This window comes from Zootoca vivipara, chromosome 1 (genome assembly GCF_963506605.1).
Source record: "Zootoca vivipara chromosome 1, rZooViv1.1, whole genome shotgun sequence".
NCBI lineage: Eukaryota > Metazoa > Chordata > Lepidosauria > Squamata > Lacertidae > Zootoca > Zootoca vivipara.
The window spans coordinates 1,918,652-1,940,179 of NC_083276.1; the positions used below are offsets into that span (position 1 = coordinate 1,918,652).

Sequence of the window (21,528 nt, forward strand, 5' to 3'; positions counted from 1 at the left end):
TCTCTCATTTTATTTTTTATTTTTTTTGTTGCTGAGATTCCTGCAACCCTCCAGCCTCAACCGGGATCACGCCTTTCATCTTCCTGTTCAGCTCTGCGTCCTAGAGAGCTGCAAATTCATTTTGTACATCGAAAACCCTCTTTTGTACATCGTGCGTGGCGCCCCCCCAATTTCTAACTGACAGAGGCAAAAAGGAGATGAGATTGGAGTTGGGGGGAAGACACCTCGCCCTGCTTCAGAAGAAGCACCTGAGCCTCTCACCTGCCGGATGCCCAGGTGGTACGTGAGGATGCGGTCCACAGCGTCCGGGTTCATCTGAGTCCACTCGAGGCTGTAGGCGTAGACGCGGGCCCGATTCTGCCACAGCGGGTTGTAGGTGTCGTAGTAGAACTCCGGGGCATAGGCTTTGCCTGCAGGGAAGAGAGGGAGGAGGGTCAGGCGAGAGGAGGCGATGGCAAAGCAGCAAGAAAACAAACAGTGTGTGCACATCATGTTTCTATTCATGGGTAGGCAAACTAAGGCCCAGGGGCCAGATCTGGCCCAATCACCTTCTCAATCCGGCCCACGGACGGTCCGTTAATCGGCGTGTTTTTACATGAATAGAATGTGTCATTTTATTTAGAATGCATCTTTGCCCACAGGGCAGATCACAGCATAACAATAGAAACAAAAGAACACAAAAGACATAATAAAGAAAGGCTGCATTGCAGGGGGTTGGACCAGATGACCCTCAGGGTCCCTTCCAACTCTACAATCCTGATTTTTCCTCTTCCCTCCCCATCCTTGTTTCCTTTTGTGCTGTGTCATTTCAGACTGTAAGCTTGAGGGCAAGGACTGTGTTGCATTCCTTGACAAGTAAGCTGCTCTGGAAGTCTTTCTGAGCAAAGAGAGAGAGATAAGTGGCCTTTGAACAAATCAATGAACAATAAACGTCCGAACGAGTCCTTTATACACACCTGAGCTCAGAGCAACATTGCCCTGCATTGTGAAATGTATCAATATGAGTGGAGTGTAGGATATTTTCCCCCACAGGAAATGGAACTCGTGGTGCCTTTTAGGTTGTGATCCCCGACAGAGCTGGGCTCTGCCTTGAAAGGAGATGCTCTGGGGTGTTTGTCAGCCCAGACGGGAGAAATTCAGTTAAAATTCTGCTCACAAAGAACGTTCCATCTTCACGGCATTTGTTATCGACTGCGAGCTTGGCGCCTCCATAGAGCAGGGGAGGAAAGCGCAGGATCTCTCAAGTTCAAAGAGGTTTCGCTTGCCCTGTGAGCAGGAGGATCAATATGGAACAGAGATTGCGGTGCTGAACTCAAAGCACCACAAAGTGTGTGTGTGTGTGTGTGTGTGTGTGTGAGAGAGAGAGAGAGAGAGAGAGAGAGAGAGAGAGAGAGAGAGAGAGAGAGAGAGAGAGAGAGAGAGAGATGGAAATTATCTACTTCCAATGAATCATTGCTGCAATGTTTCTTCAACATCAACTTCCTTAGACTGGTCATGATGTGCGGATGTTGTGCGGATGCCTGATGATCGTCTTCCAAAACAACTACTCTATTCCAAACATAAAAATGGAAAGCGTAATGCTGGTGGTCAACAAAAGAGGTTTAAAGACTCTCTCAAGGCAAATCTTAAAAAATGTAGTATAAACACCGACAATTGGGAAACACTGGCCTGCGAGTGCTCCAGTTGGAGAACAGCCTTGACCAAAGGTGTCGTGGGCTTTGGAGACCCTCAAACTCAGGACGCAAGGGAGAAACGTGCTAAGAGGAAGGCACGCTTGGCAAATCCACACCGTGGTCAACTGTGGATGGATGTGTGGATCCAGAATTGGCCTCCACAGTCACCTACAGACTTATTATTAAAACCGTGTTTATGGAAGACAATCCTACTCGGCTACATGGGATCGCCAAAGAAGAAGACTTCCAATGAAGCAGAATGTGGAAGATTCAGGGCAGAGAGTTATTCATGCAGTGCAGTGTTAAACTTGGAACTCTCTCCCACAGGAGCGGTGCCCTCCAGCCTCTCTGGCTTCAAAAGTGAATTAGGCAAATTATTGGAAGAGATGCCTATTGGTGGCCACTAGCCCCAACGGCTGGAGGGACCCAGGTGGCGCTGTGGGTTAAACTACAGAGTCTAGGGCTTGCTGATCAGAAGGTCGGCGGTTCGAATCCCTGCAACGGGGTGAGCTCCCGTTGCTCGGTCCCTGCTCCTGCCCACCTAGCAGTTCGAAAGCACATCAAAGTGCAAGTAGATAAATAGGGACCGCTCCGGCGGGAAGGTAAATGGCATTTCCGTGCGCTGCTCTGGTTCGCCAGAAGCAGCTTTGTCATGCTGGCCACATGACCCGGAAGCTGTCTGCGGACAAACGCCGGCTCCCTTGGCCTATAGAGCGAGATGAGCGCCGCAACCCCAGAGTCAGACACGACTGGACCTGATGGTCAGGGGCCCCTTTACCTTTACCTAGCCCCAACGGCTATGTTCTCCCTCCAGAGGCAGCAACACCATTTGCTGGAAACCAGAGGAGGGGAGAGTTGCTCTTATGCCTGAATGCTGCTCATGGGTTCCCCAGAAGAGTCTCCCGTGAGAACGGGATTTCAGACTAGATGGGCCTTTGGCCTGATCCACTGGCTCTGAGTGTGAGTGTGTGTGAGAGAATTTGCCTTCCAGCAGCAGAGCCAGGAGAACCCAGCAAACCTGAAAGTTTTGAACTCAACACTTTGGCAATGTTCTGGTGCAAAGTTCCTTTCTTCAAACTGAATATTATCCAATTACCCCCCCCCCAAAAAAAACAGAAATACACATGTACAGACCAATATGCTCCGTTTGCACTGTCTAGGGGTTTTCTCCCTCTGTTTGAGGAAACAGGATTGCTTGCAGGTCTCTGAGCTGAAATGCAGCGAGTGGCTTACGACGTGTGCATTATGTACAAATATGTATGTAGGACTTTTTGCTACAAGGGAGCTCGGTATTTTTGTCCCATGCGGGGATCTTGATAAGTGTTGAGTCTCAATTTGAGGGGTGGGAGATTGCCTACAAAGCTCAAAGAGGCTTGGATTTAGAGGCTTGCAGAATTGGAAGGGACCCACAAGGATCATCTACCCCAACCCACCACAATGCAGGAATCACAGCTAAATAATCCCTCTGTAGAAAAACCTCCAATGAAGGGGCGTCCATCGCCTTCTGTGGGAGCCCGTTAATAATGGGAAGCAGCCGCTCTGTGCTTTATTTTATTAACAGAATAACTCTTTTAATTGCATTGATGAACCCGCCACAGAGGTCCATTTGATTTAGGGTGGGTTATAAGTATCGTAATGCAACAAAGGAAATATTGCAGAAGGGAAACTGAGGCTCGGAATGGGCAGCTTGTCTGAGACCACTTCCACTTACTAAGATGATGTTTGAGTCTCTGCAGCTCTCATCCACCCCACAGCCATTATGCCCCTTTAGCGCTTAACAATTCAATTATTGCTATCGTTTATATTCCACCTTTCCGCCACAGAGCTGAAAATGATGTGCTTGGTTCTCTTTTCCTCCCCTCGTTTCTCCTCACAGCAACTCTGTGAGGCAGGGGAGTCTGAGAGACAGAAAGCGGTTCAGGCTTTGAAACGAGTCGGATGCATTAACCACTACACCGCACTGTCTCAACTGTCTTATCGTGACGCAGGAAACACAATCCTCTTGGGGACATAGAAAAGTGCCTTATAATGAGCTATCCCGTTGGTCCATTTTGCTCGGTATATCCTGCACTGACTGGCAGCATCCCTCCAGGGGGTTGGGGCAGGGGATGCTCTCAGCCCTACGAGGAGATGACACTGGGACTTTCTGCATTCAAATCAGATGTTCCTGCCATGGAGCTACGGCCTTCCTGGGCAGACAGGGACTCCAGAAACCCCGGCCACATCCCCAAGGCCTTAATGGATATGTTGTGTGTTCGTTTAGCACTCTCTGCGTGTTCCATAAATACACACAGAGAGAGACAGGGAGACGCAGCGATTAGTCTGACAGGGTGCAGTGGAGGAAATGAACTGGGGAACGGTGCTCCGGCAGATGGTGGGGAAGCATTTCCTCTCCCCCGGAAAGATCAGGCACATCAAGTCTCAAAGCCTCGTTCTCGTAATTACCAATTTGGCAAAGAATTCGAGGCAGGGAAAGCAGACACAACTGTTTACACTTCCCTTTCTTAAATGGCTCAGGGAAGAAAGAACATTTTTGCATTCATCCACATTCTCGGAGGAAGAGATTGCAGCATCATATCATAGAACTGGGTGGCGGTAATTGGGGGTGGGGTTTTTTTTTTTTTGGTTGTTGTTGTTCAGCTCTCTATATTGGACAAACAAGCCAAACCCTACGCCAAAGGATAAATGGACATAAATCTGACATCAGGAATCACAAGACAGAGAAACCAGTAGGAGAACACTTCAATCTCCCAGGACATTCTATACAAGATCTCAAAGCAGCTGTTTTATTACAGAAAGATTTCAGAAACACACTGGAAAGAGAAGTTGCTGAATTGCAACTCATTAGCAAGCTTAAAACCACAGAGCCACCTGGAATGAACAGAGACATAGGATTCTTATCTCATTATACATGAACAAGCTTTCCTTAGCACCTCAGCCCTTGCTCCCCCCCCCCGCAAGACCAATTGCAGTCATTAACAGTCGTTAACAGTCATCAACAGGTTTACCACTCCCATTCCCACCCATTCCCATCACCCCCACCCCCACCCTCTGAATATACGTAAGGGTCTGGTGGATTCTGTTTCAGTGTATCTGACGAAGTGTGTATGCACACGAAAGCTCATACCAAAATAAAAACTTAGTTGGTCTTTAAGGTGCTACTGAAGGAATTTTTTTATTTTGTAACAACAATTAAGTTTGTAAAGAAAATAAAAAGAGCTGTAGAGTTGGAAGGGGGTCCCAAAGGTCAGCTTGTCCCCCTCCCCCCGCAATGAAGCAATTGTTAAGCATCATTGTTTAATATTCACTGGAATGGGAATGCCAGTGTGTATGGGTGAAAGAGTTTAACTATAAGGGACTCGGAGCTTTAACTGAGCTGATAATTAATGATTGTTGTTTTCTGCTAGCCAACACGTGAGTGTTTAACCTTTGATCACATGAGAGGTATTGAATTGCAAATCTGCCATCCTGGAAAACGGGTGGCTGGAATCTTTGTTCTCAGACTCCGTGGAAGAAAGGTGGCTCTCCAGGAAAACAGCCTCCGGCTGGAATGCAAGTTGTGGGGAGAGACAGACCCCTGCTTCTAGGACTGTTGGAATTAGTTCATACGTTGCAAGATGCTGAGTTTATGCCTCGGACTGGCATATGTCCTCTGGAACTGTTTGGATGCATCATTTGATGATCCTGTATCATTTTGAAGAAAGTTCTGCAAGTCAAGTTTTGAATAACACCTAATGGGTCTGGAGAATGTTTCGTTTCCAAAAAGCGTTTTCATGCATCCAGTCACATCAAACTGCAGTAGGAATCACAGATGGCCGTCTGTGGGGAGAACAGTTTTGCTCAAGAATTCGCTCCTTTTGGGATCACCACTAAGAGCACAAGATCACAAGAGGAATGTGATGGATCGGACCAGTGGCCCATCGAGTCCAATATCCTGTTCTCTATGTCGGAAACTCACATCGTTCTGCTCCATCGTTCTGCTCTGCTTCCAGGGTTGGAGGGAGCAATGCTTCTGAATACCACTTATGCTTCTGAATACCATTGTGGGCATGTGGTTGGCCCCTGGGGAAAAAGTGTTGGATTAGATGAGCTATTGGCCTCATCCTGCAGGATCTTCTTAGCTTCTTATGGAGGTCCAGCCTCAGGATTCATTACACAACTGTTTCAGGTGTTTGGTTTCCAGTGCATCACCTGCGGCAGGTGCACCAGCCCTTTGCAGCAGGGAGCTTGTCAGAGATGCGTTAGCTGTGATTAACGCACTGCAGGGGAGCTGGGCTGGATGGCCTTTGGGGGTCCCTTCCAACTCTGCGACTCCACGAGCCTCCTGGACGCTCCTTGTGGGGTTTAGGGCCCTGGATGTTCCCGAAACTGCAGTTCTGGAGATGGGTGGGGGGCAAATTCGCTGACCCCCTCACAAGTTTTGGTTCCTCAGAAGGTTTATAAATCCTAAACAAAGCAGTATATTTACCCCGAGAGTTATGGCCGGCTGCAGCCAGCCTGAAAGATGCTTTGTATTACCCGCTTGGCCTTTATGGTGCAATATATATTTTATGAAAAGCTGGTAATAAATGCAGGCGCAGATTCCGCTGCTCCGCCTGTGCAACGGGGAAGGCATGCCGTCGGTTTGAATTAGATACGCAAAGGGTGATTTTCACATCTTCAAGCGGCCGAGGTCTGTTAGAGGAGACCATTCTCCACATTGCAAGTCACTCTCCACCTTCCGGCACCAACTGATCCTCTCTCCCTTTTTGCTGCTCCCATTAATTATACAATTATCAAACTTAAGATGTGCACAGCGGGATCTGTGGAGCAGGCGCAATCCTAAGGAGCGGACCGAGTTCCTTCGATGCTCCTCTCCTGCCTTTTCCCAGAGAACAGAAAGTCCACAGAACTAAGCAAACGTGACCCCTGCTGGATGAAGAGGGAAAGAGCAGGGGTTTATCTGCCTTTCCTTCAGCACAGAATCAAAGAATTGAAAATGACCCCCAGGGGTCATCTAGTCCAACCCCAGCAATCTTGTTTCCCCAACTCCAGCTTCATTCTCCCAGTGCAAAAAAAGAAAGTGTGTCACTGGCTTATCCTAGAGACCAGGGACAGATCCGTTAATTTCAGTGTCTCTCAATCTCCCATTCCTCCCCCTCCCCACCCCGATCTTAAACCCAGCCCTCCACATTCCTGCAGCAACTTGGCAAATTATTATTTTTATAAATCCTCATGAAAATTCATCAGCATTACAACAAGAATTTCTGCTGATAAATACGTTTTCTAGGCAGCTTTGGCTAATAGACCCACTTTTTTTGCAAAGCAATTTACCCTAATAGAACATATTTCTATATACACACACAGAGAGATTTGTCTGGTCCCAGCTCCTGCCCACCCCTAGCATTTCGAAAGCATGTCAAAGTGCAAGTAGATAAATAGGCACCACTCCGGTGGGAAGGTAAACGGCGTTTCCGTGCGCTGCTCTGGTTTGCCAGAAGCGGCTTAGTCATGCTGGCCACATGACCTGGAAGCTGTCTGCAGACAAACGCCGGCTCCCTTGGCCTATAGAGCGAGATGAGCGTGCAACCCCAGAGTCGTCTGCAACTGGATCTAACGGTCAGGGGTACCTTTACCTTTATACACTAGGCTACACAGCATCTTAAAAAGCAGAGACATCACCTTGCCAAAATATAGTTAAAGCTATGGTTTTCCCAGTAGTGATGTATGAAGTGAGAGCTGGACCATCAAGAAGGCTGATTGCCGAAGACTTGATGCTTTTGAATTATGGTGCAACCAAAATGCAGGAGGCAGTGGAAGATAGGAGTGCCTGGCGTGCTCTGGTCCATGGGGTCATGAAGAGTCGGACATGACTAAACAACTAAACAAAAGGAAATACACTAGGCTTCTGTCACTACATAAGCAGAGTCTGCTGGATAAGGCCAATGGCCCATCTAGTTCAGCATCCTGTTTTCACAGTTGCCAACCAGATGCATATGGAAAGCTCTGAGCACAGGAACACTAATTCTTTCTCTGATTTGTAGCGGCTGATTCCTCCAGGGGCACAGTTATGCGAAAATTCGGCAGAGCCCCAACACCAAACTTTGTAATACTTGTTGTAGGGAATCCAAATTAATCCAAATGCAGAACCTCTTTCATATCTTTGCACTGCAGTTGATGGTTTTGGTACAAAGCCATTTGGAAGACTATTTAAACAATGATTCCTCTTCTGGTAATATTCCCTCATTATTATGATTTTTTTGTAAAATGACAAACACTGTGTTGTCTGATGCCTGCTTTGCCAAATCAGCATTAATAACTGAAATGGATCTGGACTCGTTGTTAAAACCGTGTTTATGGAAGACAATCCTACTTGGCTACAAGGGATCGCCAAAGCAGAAGAAGCCCTCTGACCCTGGAGAAGAGAAGATGGAGAGGTGACAACATAGCCATCTATCCAAATATCTTAAAGGCTGTCACATGGAAGAGGGAGCAAGCTTGTTCTCTCCTGCTCTGGACGGTAGGACTCAGGGCCGGCTCTAGGGGTAGGCTGGGTGGCGTGGGGCGCCAGGGTGCCGGGTTGGCAGGAGGGCGCTGCGCGGCAAAGCCGCGTGGAAACCACACTGTGTGCTGCGCCCGCCCACCAGCCGCGGAAAGAAATGGGGCGGGGCGGGGGCGCCGGAGCGATCTGCGCACCACGGCACCAAGGTGCCCGACCTGCTTAAGACGGCCCTGGTAGGACTCGAACCCATGGCTTCAAATGGCAAGAAAGGAGTTTTGGGCTAAACATCAGGAAGAACTTTCCGACAGCAAGAGCTGTTCCATCGTGGAACGGTCTCCCTCAGATGGCCACGTGTTGGAGATTCTTTACTTGTGATTTCTGCATTGCGGGAGGTTAGACTAGATGACTCCGGGGTCCCTTCCAGCTCTGCAGTTCAATGATTCTATCTCCCAGGCATCCGACCACCTTATCTCAAGAGATGGATGGAGCTCCACAGCTGAACAATGTTCCTGCGAGGCTCGGAGGTCGTGTGGAGCATCTTTCCAGTTCATGAGCCACTGGGATTTTGAGCCCAGTCCATTCAAACCACACACAAATTAATTACTGTCCTGAACCTCCTGCGATGGAGAGGCAGCCTGCCAGGGTCATGTTTCCGATTTACCTTGCATAGACACAAAGCCCTATAACCGGCGTATCGGCTGCGTCGAATAGACGTGGCAAAGCGTCTTTGAAAAGATCCACAGCGCTAATTTACTGGAAGCTTTGAAGACTTAAAACAGAGTGTTGACTACGGGAGGAAATGTACAGGGTGGCCTTAATCCTGCCCTGACATTTTGCGGTGGCTGCAAGGTCAGTGTGACGATGGAAGTGAACGGAGGGATACTGGTGCGTTTCTGTTTAAACTGGAGCTCCTAGGTGTGTGGAGGTCATTGACGGATCAAGTGCTTTAATAACTGAAAAATAAAGCAACCCGCAGTATTAAATAGTCTGAGGTTTAATGAACAGCCTTTAGTTATTCCTGCAGACTGTAGTTTGGTCAGGCTGTGTCTGTTGCAAAATAATTAGATATCTCCTCGCTGCCATATTGTGCTTTCCTGAACCCACAAAAGATCCCCTTCGAGCTTGGCTCCTCGTGGGATTGGTTTGATGTGTCTATAGACCCTTCCTCTCCTTGTCTATTCTGCGATGTCTTCTGAAGTCAGAATTGTGGCGTGGCGGCTCAGGATTAAATATAAAATCCTGGCACATGTCCGCCCATTTCATAAACCAGACTTGGTAGATTGGAATTGAGGTGGTAGGTTGCGATCCAGCAGCCTAAAAATAATAATCCCATTTTAGGTTGCATCAATTGAAGTATCACGCCCAGATCAAGTGAAGGAGGAATGGCATTGCCCCACTGGCACAGACGCTTTTATGACCTGGTTTGTGTGGTGGTACCCATGAAGCAGTAGTCGGTTCCTGTGAGATCTGGTGAGATTTCGGCGAGATCTCACCAGAAACCAGCACTACTTAAGCCTCTGCATCTCCACAACTGGTGGTGGTAGCAGGGCAGGCAGGGCACCCAAGTGGGCAGGGCCGGCACGTCCATTTAGGCGAACTAGGCACCTGCCTAGGGCACCAAAATAGAGGGGGCGCTGGCCAGCCTGCCCGCTGCCGCCGCCCACCGCCACCCCCCAGGTGCTGCCTGGGGCCGCCTCCTCCGCGCCTGTCACTGATGAGCGGCTTCAGGCCGCTATCCCGAGGCGCGTGCTTCGGGATAGCGGCCTGAAGCCGCTCAACAACAGCTGACAGGGGCAGTGGAGGCGGCCCTAGGCTCACGCTCCCCGTGCGAAACTCTGGAGGCGTGCGGGGAGCACGAGCCTGGGGCCACCTCGCCGTGCCTCTCAGCTGTTTTTTATTTTATTTTTATTTTTTCTACTATTTATTTATTTATTTATTTATTTATTTATTTATTTATTTATTTATTTATTATTGTTTTTATTAAGGGGGGGTGCCAGAAGGTGATCTCGCCTAGGGCACAAAAAACCCTAGCACCGGCCCTGCAAGTGGGTGCCACCCTATGGTGCCACCCTATAGGCTTCTGTTGCCTGAGCGGCTGCCTCAGCCTGCCTCAGGGGTGTTCTGGCTCTGAAGGGAATTCATAGTCCCACTCTGTTCTACCTTGGTCAGACCACACCTGGAATACAGTGTCTAGTTCTGGGCATCACAATTTAAGAAGGATGTGGACAAGCTGGAAGGTGTGCAGAGGAGGGCAACCAAGATGCTCAAAGGTCTGGAAACCAAGCCTTATGAGGAATGGTTGAAGGAGCTGGGTATGTTTAGCCTGGAAAAGAGGAGACTGAGAGGAGATATGATGCCCGTCTTCAAATATCTCAAGGGCTGTCCCATGGAAGAAGGAGCAAGCTTGTTTTCTCCTGCTTTGGAGGGGAGGAATCGAACCAATGGCTTCAAGTTACAAGAAAGGAGATTCCAACTAAACATTTGGAAACACTTTCTGACAGTAAGAGCTGTTCAGCAGTGGAACGGACTGCCATGAGAGGTGGCAGACTCTCCTTCCTTGGAGGTTTTTAAGGAGAGGTTGGATGAGCCACCTGTCAGGGATGCTTTGGTTGAGATGCCTGCATTGTAGGGGATTTGGACTAGAGGGCCCTCCCAACTCATTATTTGATAAACTTCTACCATGTCCCCATTTACCGCCTCTTCTCATAAACTAAAAAGCCAGGCAAACTCCAGGAAGAACGTTTATCTCTTTGCATAGGCTGGCTCTCTGAACTGCCGACTGAACGAGGAGGCGGCACATGAAGGTCTCGACACGGTGCCCAAGACGTCACAGAGCATTTGCCGGATGACTCAGCCGGACCCAAAAGGTCACGTTGTGAGAGCTCTGATGTGTTAAACTGGCTGGGCGAATTGAACCAGAGCCTCAGAGCATCAAAGGTGAAGGATGGCTTGGTTTGAACTTTGCCTGTTAGAGGGTCAGGGCTTCAAAGAGGTACCAGATACATGGCCTGCAGGACTCTGAAACTGCCACCCTGGATGGCACAGCTGGGAAAAAAGAGACTTATGTTCTCCCTGTCCTTCCAGGAGATTTAAACAGTGTGGCAACTGTCCTTAAGGCTCCTATGGAAACTTAAAACTTACCCTGCTGGTTTATAGCCTCCAACTTTCATTTGGACTTAAAAGCGGAAGCTAATAACTAAGAGTCAGTCTGATAATCAAATCTCCCTTTGAAGGGAGGCCATGGCAGGCAAGGGAGAATTACAGGGGATTTGTTCTCGTGGCCCCACAAGGAAACACATTCAGTTCAGTGCCATCATTTACAGCATCATCTCTCTCAGGTATTCAATGGACTTGAGGGTACCAGCTACCAGGGGGTTCCAGACAGACAATGTTCCAAGCCCCCGAGATTGAACCTGAGACCTTCTTCATGCCAATCAGGTGCTTTATAGTTTAACTGTCTGTGGCCCTTCCTCTTATCTAATGCTGCCTTGTTGCAACCTTTCTTCTGAAAACCTGAAGGTTGCAAATGGAACAATCTGCGCTGAAAATACTGGTAAGTGCTTTCCCACTGAATTTTGGTCCTTCTGCAAAAATAAATAAAGCAAGCATCCTTTGGTGGCTTCCGTGGCTTCTGTGGAACTCTGCACATTTTGAAATCGTCCAGGACTTTGGGAGTCTTTCATAAGCAACATAAAACAATCTGATAGGTCTGGCTTTGGGTGGTAATGGAGTCCATGGTGGGAAATCATAGAATTGTGGAGTTGGAAAGGAGCCCAACCCCCCATAATGTAGGAATGGGAACTTTAGCAGTTTTTTTTAAAAAAATGTCTCATTTCTTTTAATGCATTCTTGCATGGGTTCTGGGAGACTCCCTGGGGCTGGCCAAGATGCCTCAAATTGCTTCTCCAAGGAGTTCAGAATGTTCTTCTGCCAGTCCAGGGTCTGATGCGACCACTGGGCTAGAGGGGTAACAATGGCTCTAATGAGGTAACAAGTTCACCATCTCTGCTAGCAGGACCACTGCTCAGGGCACTCCTTAGCCACCAACACCACTTCCTCCTGGAATGAAATGGTTTTGACATTTGGCGCTGGCACCGGTGCCAAACGGAAACCCAAATTCTATGGGGGATGAGCTGTTTCTTCAAAAGCAAGAGGCTTTGCTCTTTGATGGCTTCAATGCAACGGACTCAAATGGCAAGGAAGGAAATTCTGACTAAACATTAGGAATAATAATAATAATAATAATAATAATAATAATAATAATATATTATTTATACCCCACCCATCTGGGCGGCTTCCAACAGAAATATTAGAATACACTAATTTCTTACAGATTAAAAGCTGAAGAAGAAGAAGAAGAAGAAGAAGAAGAAGAAGAAGAAGAAGAAGAAGAAGAAGAAGAAGAAGAAGAAGAAGAAGATGGTGGTGGAGGAGGAGGAGGAGGGGAGGAGGAGGAGGAGGAGTAGTTTGGATTTGATATCCCGCTTTATCACTACCCGAAGGAGTCTCAAAGCGGCGAACATTCTCCTTTCCCTTCCTCCCCCACAACAAACACTCTGTGAGGTGAGTGGGACTGAGAGGCTTCAAAGAAGTGTGACTAGCCCAAGGTCACCCAGCAGCTGAATGTGGAGGAGCGGAGACGCGAACCCGGTTCCCCAGATTACGAGTCTACCGCTCTTAACCACTACACTACACTTGCTAGGAAGGATGCTAGGATGTTTGCTGGAAATGTAAGGAGAAAGAAGGCACTTTCTACCACACGTGGTGGAAGTGCAAGATAACTAAAGCATTCTGGGAAATGATGTATAATGAGTTGGGGGGGAAATGTTTAAAATAACATTTGTGAAAAAAACAGAGGCTTTTTGGTTAGGCATTTTAGGTACAGAGATTCCAAGAGACCAGAAAAGAATATTCATTTATGCAACAACAGTAGCAGCATGGATATTACTGGCCCACAGATGGAATGAAGACAAATGGCTGAGGAAGATGATGGACTATGCTGAAATGGCAAAAATGACTGGGAAAATCAGAAACCAGGAAGAGAAGAATTTAAAGAAGGACTGGGGAAAAAATTATAATGTACTTAAGAGAACATTGTAAACAACTCAAAACTTTGGCAGGATTTGAGTAATGCCTGTAATGTACAAAAAACAATGGGAAAATGGACAACATTCTTTTAATAATTCTTTTAATAATGTAGATAAAATAAGCAGATGGAAAAGTGGATTGATAATGGTAACCATGGAAGGGCGGAGGGAAGTCAAGGGATTCAGAGACTCCTAAATGAGGGGGGTGATTGATATGTTTGAATTTAAATTTGTTATGTAAAACTTAATAAAAAATATTATAAAAAGGAAGGACATTAGGAAGAACTTTCTGGTGGGAAGAGCTGTTTGATAGTGGAATGGACTCCGTTAGAAGGTGGCGGACTCTCCTTCCTTGGAAGGTTATAAGCAGAGCTTGGATGGCCATCTGTCAGGGATGCTTTAGCTAAGATTCCTGCATCACAGGGGTTGGACTAAATGACCCTTGGGGGTCCCTTCCAACTCTGTGATTCTATGATTCAATGGGGCCTCAGAAGAAAAGAAACAAACATAGACAAAAAAAGTAGATGAACCCAAAGTTGGCAACTTGTTTAAGAATATCACAAGCCTTCTGAATGTGGCTTTTCCAAGGAGAAACAAGGAAATTATGAAAGGCCACGGAAGAGGCACTTTATAAAAATCATGTCCTGTACTGAGTGGAGAAAGTGGATACAGAAAGGGTTTTCTCTGCTGTAATACGAGAACTCGTGGAAATCCATTGAAGCCAATTGCTGTAAGGTTCAGGACGGATAAAAGAGAGCACTTTTTCACGCAGCGCCTAGTTAAACTGCAGCCCTTGCCCCCCCCCTCCCCAGGAGGCAGCGATGACCACCCACTTAGATGGCGTTAAAAGAGAACGAGGCAAATTTGTGGAAAAGGAAAAAGCCTATTGATGGCTGCCGGCCAAGGTGGCTCTGCTCTGGCTCCACAGTTGGAGGCAGGAATGCTTTTGAATGCCAGTTGCTGGAAGCCCAAGGAGGGGAGAGCTCTTGTGCTCAAATCCCATTGCATGATTCCCATGGGGGCATCTAGGGGACCACTGTAAGAACAGGGAGCTGGACCCGAGGGGCCATTGGGCTAATGCAGCAGGATCTCACGTTCTGAAGCCTCTCAGCCCTCCCACAGACATGAAATGGCCTTCATGGTTTGAAAACAAAACACTCAACAAGAACTCAAGACTGCTTGCAACCTCCAGAGCCCACTCTGTAAACAGTTGTCTGCCAGAGGGCACAATCGTGATTCTTTTTAAAGACCTTGTTCTACAAGTTATCTCATAACAACCCACACAATGGTTTGCAATATCCCTTTTTTTCTTTTTCTTTTGCAATGCAATAAAACCGAGTGAGGTGTTCAGCCTAGGATCCAGGATTGCGACGTAAAGGCAGGAATCATTCCCAAACAGAAGATAAAGAGGGATCCAAGGGTTTTGCATTTGCTTGTGTACTTTTCCCTGCCTATCTATAAGTTATGTTGATGAGAGGTTCCATAATGCTTCGATGCAGTGGGTGCCAACAGGCAGAATGAGGCATCGGCAGGTAATGGGCCTCGATCCTGAACCTCTCTTTGTAGGGAAGAGCTGAGAGACAGGGAGCGGATCCCTGATTCAACCCTGCCTGCACTCAGGGCCGGTGCGTCCATTAAGGCGAACTAGGCAGCTGCCTAGGGCGCCAAAATAGAGGGGGCGCTGGCCAGCCTGCCGCCGCCCGCTGCCCGCTGCCCCCGGTGCTGCGGGTGAGGCGGCCCCAGGTTCGCGCTCCCCATGTGCCTCCAGAGAGCGGCCTGAAGCTTCTCAACAGCTGAGAGGTGCAGTGGAGGCGGCCCTAGGCTAGCGCTCCCTGCGCAAAGCTCCGGAGGCGCGCGGGGAGCGCGAGCCTGGGGCTGCGTCCTCCATGCCTATCAGCGGCTTCAGGCCGCTCTCCAGAGGTGTGCGGGGAGCGCGAGCCTGGGGCCACTGCACCGCGCCTCTCAGCTGTTCAGTGGAGGCGGCCCCAGGCCCACACTCCCCGTGCGCCTCCGGAGAGCTGCCTGATGCTGCTGAGACTGCTTTTTACCCCTTCCCCTCACCAACAACCAAGGAACTCTCCTTTTATTTTTTAATTTTATTTTTTCTACTTTTTCTTTTTTTCTATTTTCTATTTTTATTTTTCTATTTTTATTTTTCTATTATTTTCTATTATTTTATTTTTTCTAAAAAAAGGTCAACAACTCTGGGAAGTGGGGGGGGGGGGCAGAAGGTGATGCCCTGCCTGCACTGTATGGATGGGAAAATATTTCAAGCTCCGTTTATCATTTCCCCCCAATCTTAGATTTGGTTCTGTGCATTTCATATCGGCTTGTGATTGTTATTTTTTAAAATCCTCATGAAAAATGCTGTGCAATCATCCTTAACGCCATCCATTTTCACCAATATATCCATTTTTAAAATGCACCTTTAAATCTGTTCTTGTACACATTAGTCTTGAGAACAAGACTGCAAATTTTGGAAGAAAGTGAATTTCCAAAGGCGGCTGTGCCTCAGTCTGTATGTTGTGTCGGGAAGTGCAAATTAAGTAAGTTTGACTTTCCATGGAAATGGAACTGAATTCTTCCTCCATCCCTACGTGAGAGAAATGTGGGGACTAGGCTAGAAGGAGAGTCACCCAAAGCTGAATTGGGTGGCATTAATATCCCTTGAGTTGACAGTTACATCCTTCCTTTGGGGCATAAAAAGAGCCTTTTGGATCTGACCAGTCACCCATCTAGTCCATCACCCGGTTCTCACAATTGCCAAGAAGATGCCCCAATGGGAAGCCCATCAGATGGACCAGAAATCAACACCCCTCTCCTGTCCTGTGGTTTTTAGCAACTGGTACCCAGGGCCACTTTTCTCCCAAAAAAGAAAAGTGAGAGAAAAGCAATGACAAACCTAGACAGCATCTTAAAAAGCAGAGACATCACCATGCCTACAAAGGTCTGTATAGTTAAAGCTATGGTTTTTCCAGTAGTGATGTATGGAAGTGAGAGCTCGCTGATTGCCAAAGAATTGATGCTTTTGAATTAGGGTGCTGGAGGAGACTCTTGAGAGTCCCATGGACTGCAAGAAGATCAAACCTATCCATTCTGAAGGAAATCAGCCCTGAGTGCTCACTGGAAGGACAGATCGTGAAGCTGAGGCTCCAATACTTTGGCCACCTCATGAGAAGAGAAGAATCCTTGGAAAAGACCCTGATGTTGGGAAAGATTGAGGGCACTAGGAGAAGGAGACAACAGAGGACGAGATGGTTGGACAGTGTTCTCGAAGCTACGAACATGAGTTTGACCAAACTGCGGGAGGCAGTGGAAGACAGGAGTGCCTGGTGTGCTGTGGTCCATGGGGTCACGAAGAGTCGGACGCGACTAAACGACTAAACAACTAAACAACAACAACCCAGGGCCACAATTCCACAGTAGTTGGGAGTAGTAGCACACAACATCTGGGAGGCACAACATCAGGTTGCAGGCGGCTGCCCATCGCAGTTGAAGAATCTGCTCTGAATGAACAGCCTGAGCGATGATCGGCTGGTCGCATCTCTCCGTTGTATCAGGCTCCAGAAACCCCTCTCTGTCCTTCCCGCCTGTCTTCAGTCCGAGGAGGAAATAAAGATGATCAAGTGCCTAATATACACCTCGGGGGAGAGCGATGGAGCTGCGTTTGCTCGTAATGGGTGGCAAATTGGTGGGCGATGAGTGCCAGAGCTATTAAACAGGGACTCGGCAGCAAGCAGGAGGGATGTTAATGGCCCCCACGGCTCCTCTCTGCGCCAGCAATTTGGGCTACCGACAACGCAGTGGAGTTGAGCACAAAAGCAACCGTGTCAAAGGGATTCTTTTCAGATCTCTGTGGAAGGTGGGGAATCCAAAGCGGAGCTCAAGGCAAGCAATCCAGAGATGATGCATAGCCTCCCTCCTCCTGCACATTCCTTCTCCTCACCCCAAGGAACATCAGAAGAGCCTGCTGGATCAGGCCCATGGCCCATCTAGCTCAGCATCCTGCTCTCACAGGGGCCAACCAGGTGCCTGCAGGAAACCAGCAAGGAGGATGCAAACCCAAACGGAACCTTCCCTCCTGCCACCCTAGCAGTTTGAAAGCACACCAGTGCGAGTAGATAAATAGGTACCACTGTGGCAGGAAGGTAGACGGCGTTTCTGAGCACTCTGGTTTCCATCACGGTGTTCTGTTGCGCCAGAAGCAGTTTAGTCCTGCTGGCCACATGACCTGGAAAGCTGTCTGTGGACAAACGCCGGCTCCCTCAACCTGAAAGCGAGATGAGCGCCACAACCCCAGAGTCGCCTTTGACTGGACTTAACCGTCCAGGGATCCTTTACCTTTTTTTTTTTACCCTTCCCCTCCATGAATTTGTCTAAATTGCATCCTAAATGCGCAAGTCCTTCCGACACACACATGCCGGATGCCTTCCAACTTTTCTCCCGTGAAAATAGGGATGTCCCAAGGACCGCCTCTTTCCATATGAACCTACCTGGACCCCGAGATCATCCTCTGAGGCCCTTCTTCACGTGCCTCCTCCTCGAGAGGTCCAGAGGGAGGCAACACGAGAACAGGGCCTTTTCTGCGGTGGCTCCCCATCGGTGGAATACTCTCCCCAGGGAAGTTTGCCTGGCGCCTTTATTATATACCTTTAGGTGCCAGGCAAAAACATTCCTTTTTAAACCAGGCCTTTGGTTGAACTGATTGGCATCCTGTGCCCTTTGAAAATGTGGCTCTTTTTTGGGGTGTGTGTTATTGTCTTCTTGTTTTTATTTTGGTTTTATATATTGTGACCTTTTCTGTGAACCACCCTGAGACCTCCGGTTATAGGGTGGTATATAAATTCTAATAATGATGATGATGATGATGATGATGATGATGATGATGATAATAACAACATTTCCGAGCACAATTCAAAGTGTTGGTGCTGACTTTTAAAGCCCTAAATGGCCTCGGTCCAGTATACCTGAAGGAGCGTCTCCACCCCCATCGTTCTGCCCGGACACTGAGATCCAGCGCCAAGGGTCTTCTGGTGGTTCCCTCGCTACAAGAAGCCAAGTTACAGGGAACCAGGCAGAGGGCCTTCTCGGTAGTGGCACCCACCCTGTGGAATGCCCTCCCACCAGAGGTCAAAGAGAACAACAATTACCAGACCTTTAGAAGGCATCTCAAGGCAGCCCTGTTTAGGGAAGCTTTTAATGTTTGATGGATTTCTGTATTTTAATGTTTTGTTGGAAGCTGCCCAGAGTGGATGGGGAAACCCAGCCAGATGGGCGGGGTATAAATAATAATATATTATTATTAATATTATTATTAATCAGAAGCCAGGACAGATCCTGTAAATCCGAGACTGTCCCTGGAAAATAGGGACACTTGGAGTCTCTCTCTCTCCCTCTCTCTCCCACACACATACTCACAATTATGACAACATGCTCTCAACGCACGCACACTGCTTTTTCTCCATCACAAAGTGACCACTGCCTGCCCACATTGAGCAGTGATGGAGGGAGGTGGCCTATCTTTTGCACCCAAGAGAGAAGGCACCTGTTCTGCTTTTTCATGTGCTGGAGTACACACTGCAGCCTTGGCATCATGGCCTGCCAGCCCTAGACCGAGCGGCACGGGGGAAGCCTACCTGTCACCAGAAATGTGCACCTCCCGGCCCCCGCCTCGTTGATGATGTTGCAGTTGTAAATCCCATAGCTGTCCCTGGAAAGGCTCCGGATGGTGTACTCGGTGGAGTCCTGGGCGTCAAACTGCCCCGTCCGAAGGAGTTTGTTGCCCAGCCGCCACTCGAAGGTCAAGACGCGGGTTGGGTAAGCCCTCAGCACTCGGCAGGTCATGGTGACGCTTCGGCCTTGGCCCTGCCGGATCTCCAGGAAGGTCGGCTCCACGGCCGGGGGATCTACAAGAAGAGGGAGAGGAGAGGGCATTGCAGCAGCTTTTCTTCAGTCAACCACACCGGTTGTGATGATGTCAGAGAGTTTTGCTAGGTCAGAAGCTACAAAAAGCAGAGTCGCCAGGCCTATAAATTACACAGAGGCCTCCCCGCACCTTGGCTTTACACACAAGTAGACATTAAGTCACATAACAAGCGGAGCTGCAACCGGGTAACTAAGCAACAGCCTTCTCAGATGCAGCAATCCCAGGCACAGAGGAAGACTCATCAGCAAATTTCTTCAATAGTCAGAAGATCTCCTGGCGCTCTCTCTCTCTCTCTCTCTCTCTCTCTCTCTCTCTCTCTCTCTCACACACACACACACACACACACACGCACAACATTCCCCCCTACCCAACAAGGATTTCACAGTTTCTTTTTCACTTTTAGCTATTCCTAAGCACTGGAAGAGTGAGCGCATGCCAACTAGAGAAGAAGGGCTACAAAAGCAGAGCGAGTCCTTGGAACTGGCTAAGTTGACCGAAGCCTTAAGGAACAAGTCAAATAAAATAGCCCAGAAGGAATGGGAATGTCTAAATACCTGACCATCGAGTCAAGGTTCAACAACCAAGATTTGATTGTGTTTAGAATAAACCCGTAAGTGGGAAAGTGTCTCCTTATACCAAGATGAGGAATATGTTGAAATACAGAGAAATTGTTCTAGTGATAGGAAATGAACCACCGTGAGGTCGATGGAAGTCAAAAAACCAAAAGTATAATAAAAAGAAGGGTCAGCATCTGGGTAGAGATATCTAACCTTGTACAGTGGTGCCTCGCTAGACGAATTTAATTCGTTCCACGGGTCTTTTCTTGTAACGAAAAATTCGCCTAGCGAATCCCATAGGAATGCATTGAATTTTTTTTTATTTTTTTATTTTTTGCCCATAGGAACGCATTAATTGAATTTCAATGCATTCCTATGGGAAACCGCGATTCGCTAGACGAATTTTTCATAAAATGAATTCGTCTAGCGAGGCAACCTCCGCTAGAAAAAAACTTTCGTTAAGCGGAAATTTCGTTAAGCAGGACATTCGTTAAGCGAGGCACCACTGTATTATATACCTTGCATTGGCACTGTTTTGCTTTGTTTTCTTTTTTCTTTTTCTTTTTTTCTGTTTCTTTTCTTTTTTTGCATTCAGTTGAAATGTTTGTATACTTCGTTTCATTTGTATTTGCACAATAATTTGATTATACACACACGCACACACTTTTTTTAAAAACAACAACAACACCAGTTTCTTTTCACTGCTGTTACTATCCTGGGTGGGACTCAAACTACGGATTCAAATTGCAAGAAAGGAGATTCCAACTAACTCTCAGGAAGACCTTTCTGGCAGTAGGAGACCCAGGTAGGAATCACAACTAAAGAACTCCTGGCAGATGACCCCCCCTCCCCCGCAACCTCTGCTGAAAAGTCTTGAGTGAAAGATAGCCCACCACCTTCTGAGGAAGTCCATTCCACTGTTGAACAGCTCTTACTGTCAGAAAGATCTTCCTAATATTATGTCAGAAACTCATTTCCTCTCCTTTGTATCCATTGGTTCCTACCCTCTGGAACAGCAGAAAACAAGCTCGCTCCATTCTCCACATGACAGCCCTTGAGATGTTTGAAGATGCCTCTCATATCTCCTCTCAGCCTCTTCATTCCCAGGCTAAACATATCCAGGCTAAACAGTTTCCAGACTGTTTAATAACTTGGTCACCCTCCTCTGCCCATGTTCCAGCTTGTCAGAATCATCCTTAAATTGTGGTGCTCAGAAGTGGACTCCAGGTGTGGCCTGACCAAGGTAGAATAGAGTGGGACTATTCCTTCCCTTGATCCAGACGCCAGACTTCTGTTGATGCAGCTTAGAATAACATTAGCCTTTTTTGCTGCCGCAGCACACTGTGGCCTCCATTAAGCTTGTGGTCTATTATGGGCACACTGCCACTCGTCCTGTGCCTAGAAAGTACCGGTCTGAGCCGTTTTCATCTTGCCCTTCTCCTCTCCCAGGGAAAAACCACTCTTTAGTGCTAATTCAGAGCAAATGTCCACCTGGAGAAAACTCGCATTGCTGTTTGCTCTGATTGAGTACTAAAGAGCAGTTTTCTCCAGGGAGGAAGCAGCAGGACAAGTGGGAATGTGGATAAGGACTAAGACTCTTAGATGCTTTTCCTGTGTACCTCTGTCAATCCAGGTGTGCCCCACATCCTATCTGTGTGCATCTGGTTGCTTCTGCCTAAGTGCAGAACCTTTCACAACAAATAAATGACAGAAGAGACATTCCCAATTTCGCACATCTTCAGTTTTGCACATTAGCCACTTCGTTTGGCTGTCCTGCCTCTGCTGGGCCCCTACAGAGAAGCTG

At 47.8% G+C, this 21,528-nt stretch overlaps 1 protein-coding gene across 1 annotated transcript in view; it reads right to left on the minus strand.

The window, feature by feature from the left end:
- The window catches only part of MDGA2 (MAM domain containing glycosylphosphatidylinositol anchor 2), a 372,105-nt gene that overhangs the window by 46,536 nt on the left and 304,041 nt on the right, over positions 1–21,528 (minus strand). Inside the window, exons 9-10 of the mRNA XM_060269123.1 lie at positions 18,878–19,147; positions 262–410 (exon numbers count right to left, since the gene is read on the minus strand). Of these exons, the coding sequence (XP_060125106.1) occupies positions 262–410; positions 18,878–19,147 (419 nt within the window). The remainder of the gene's footprint in view (positions 1–261; positions 411–18,877; positions 19,148–21,528) is intronic.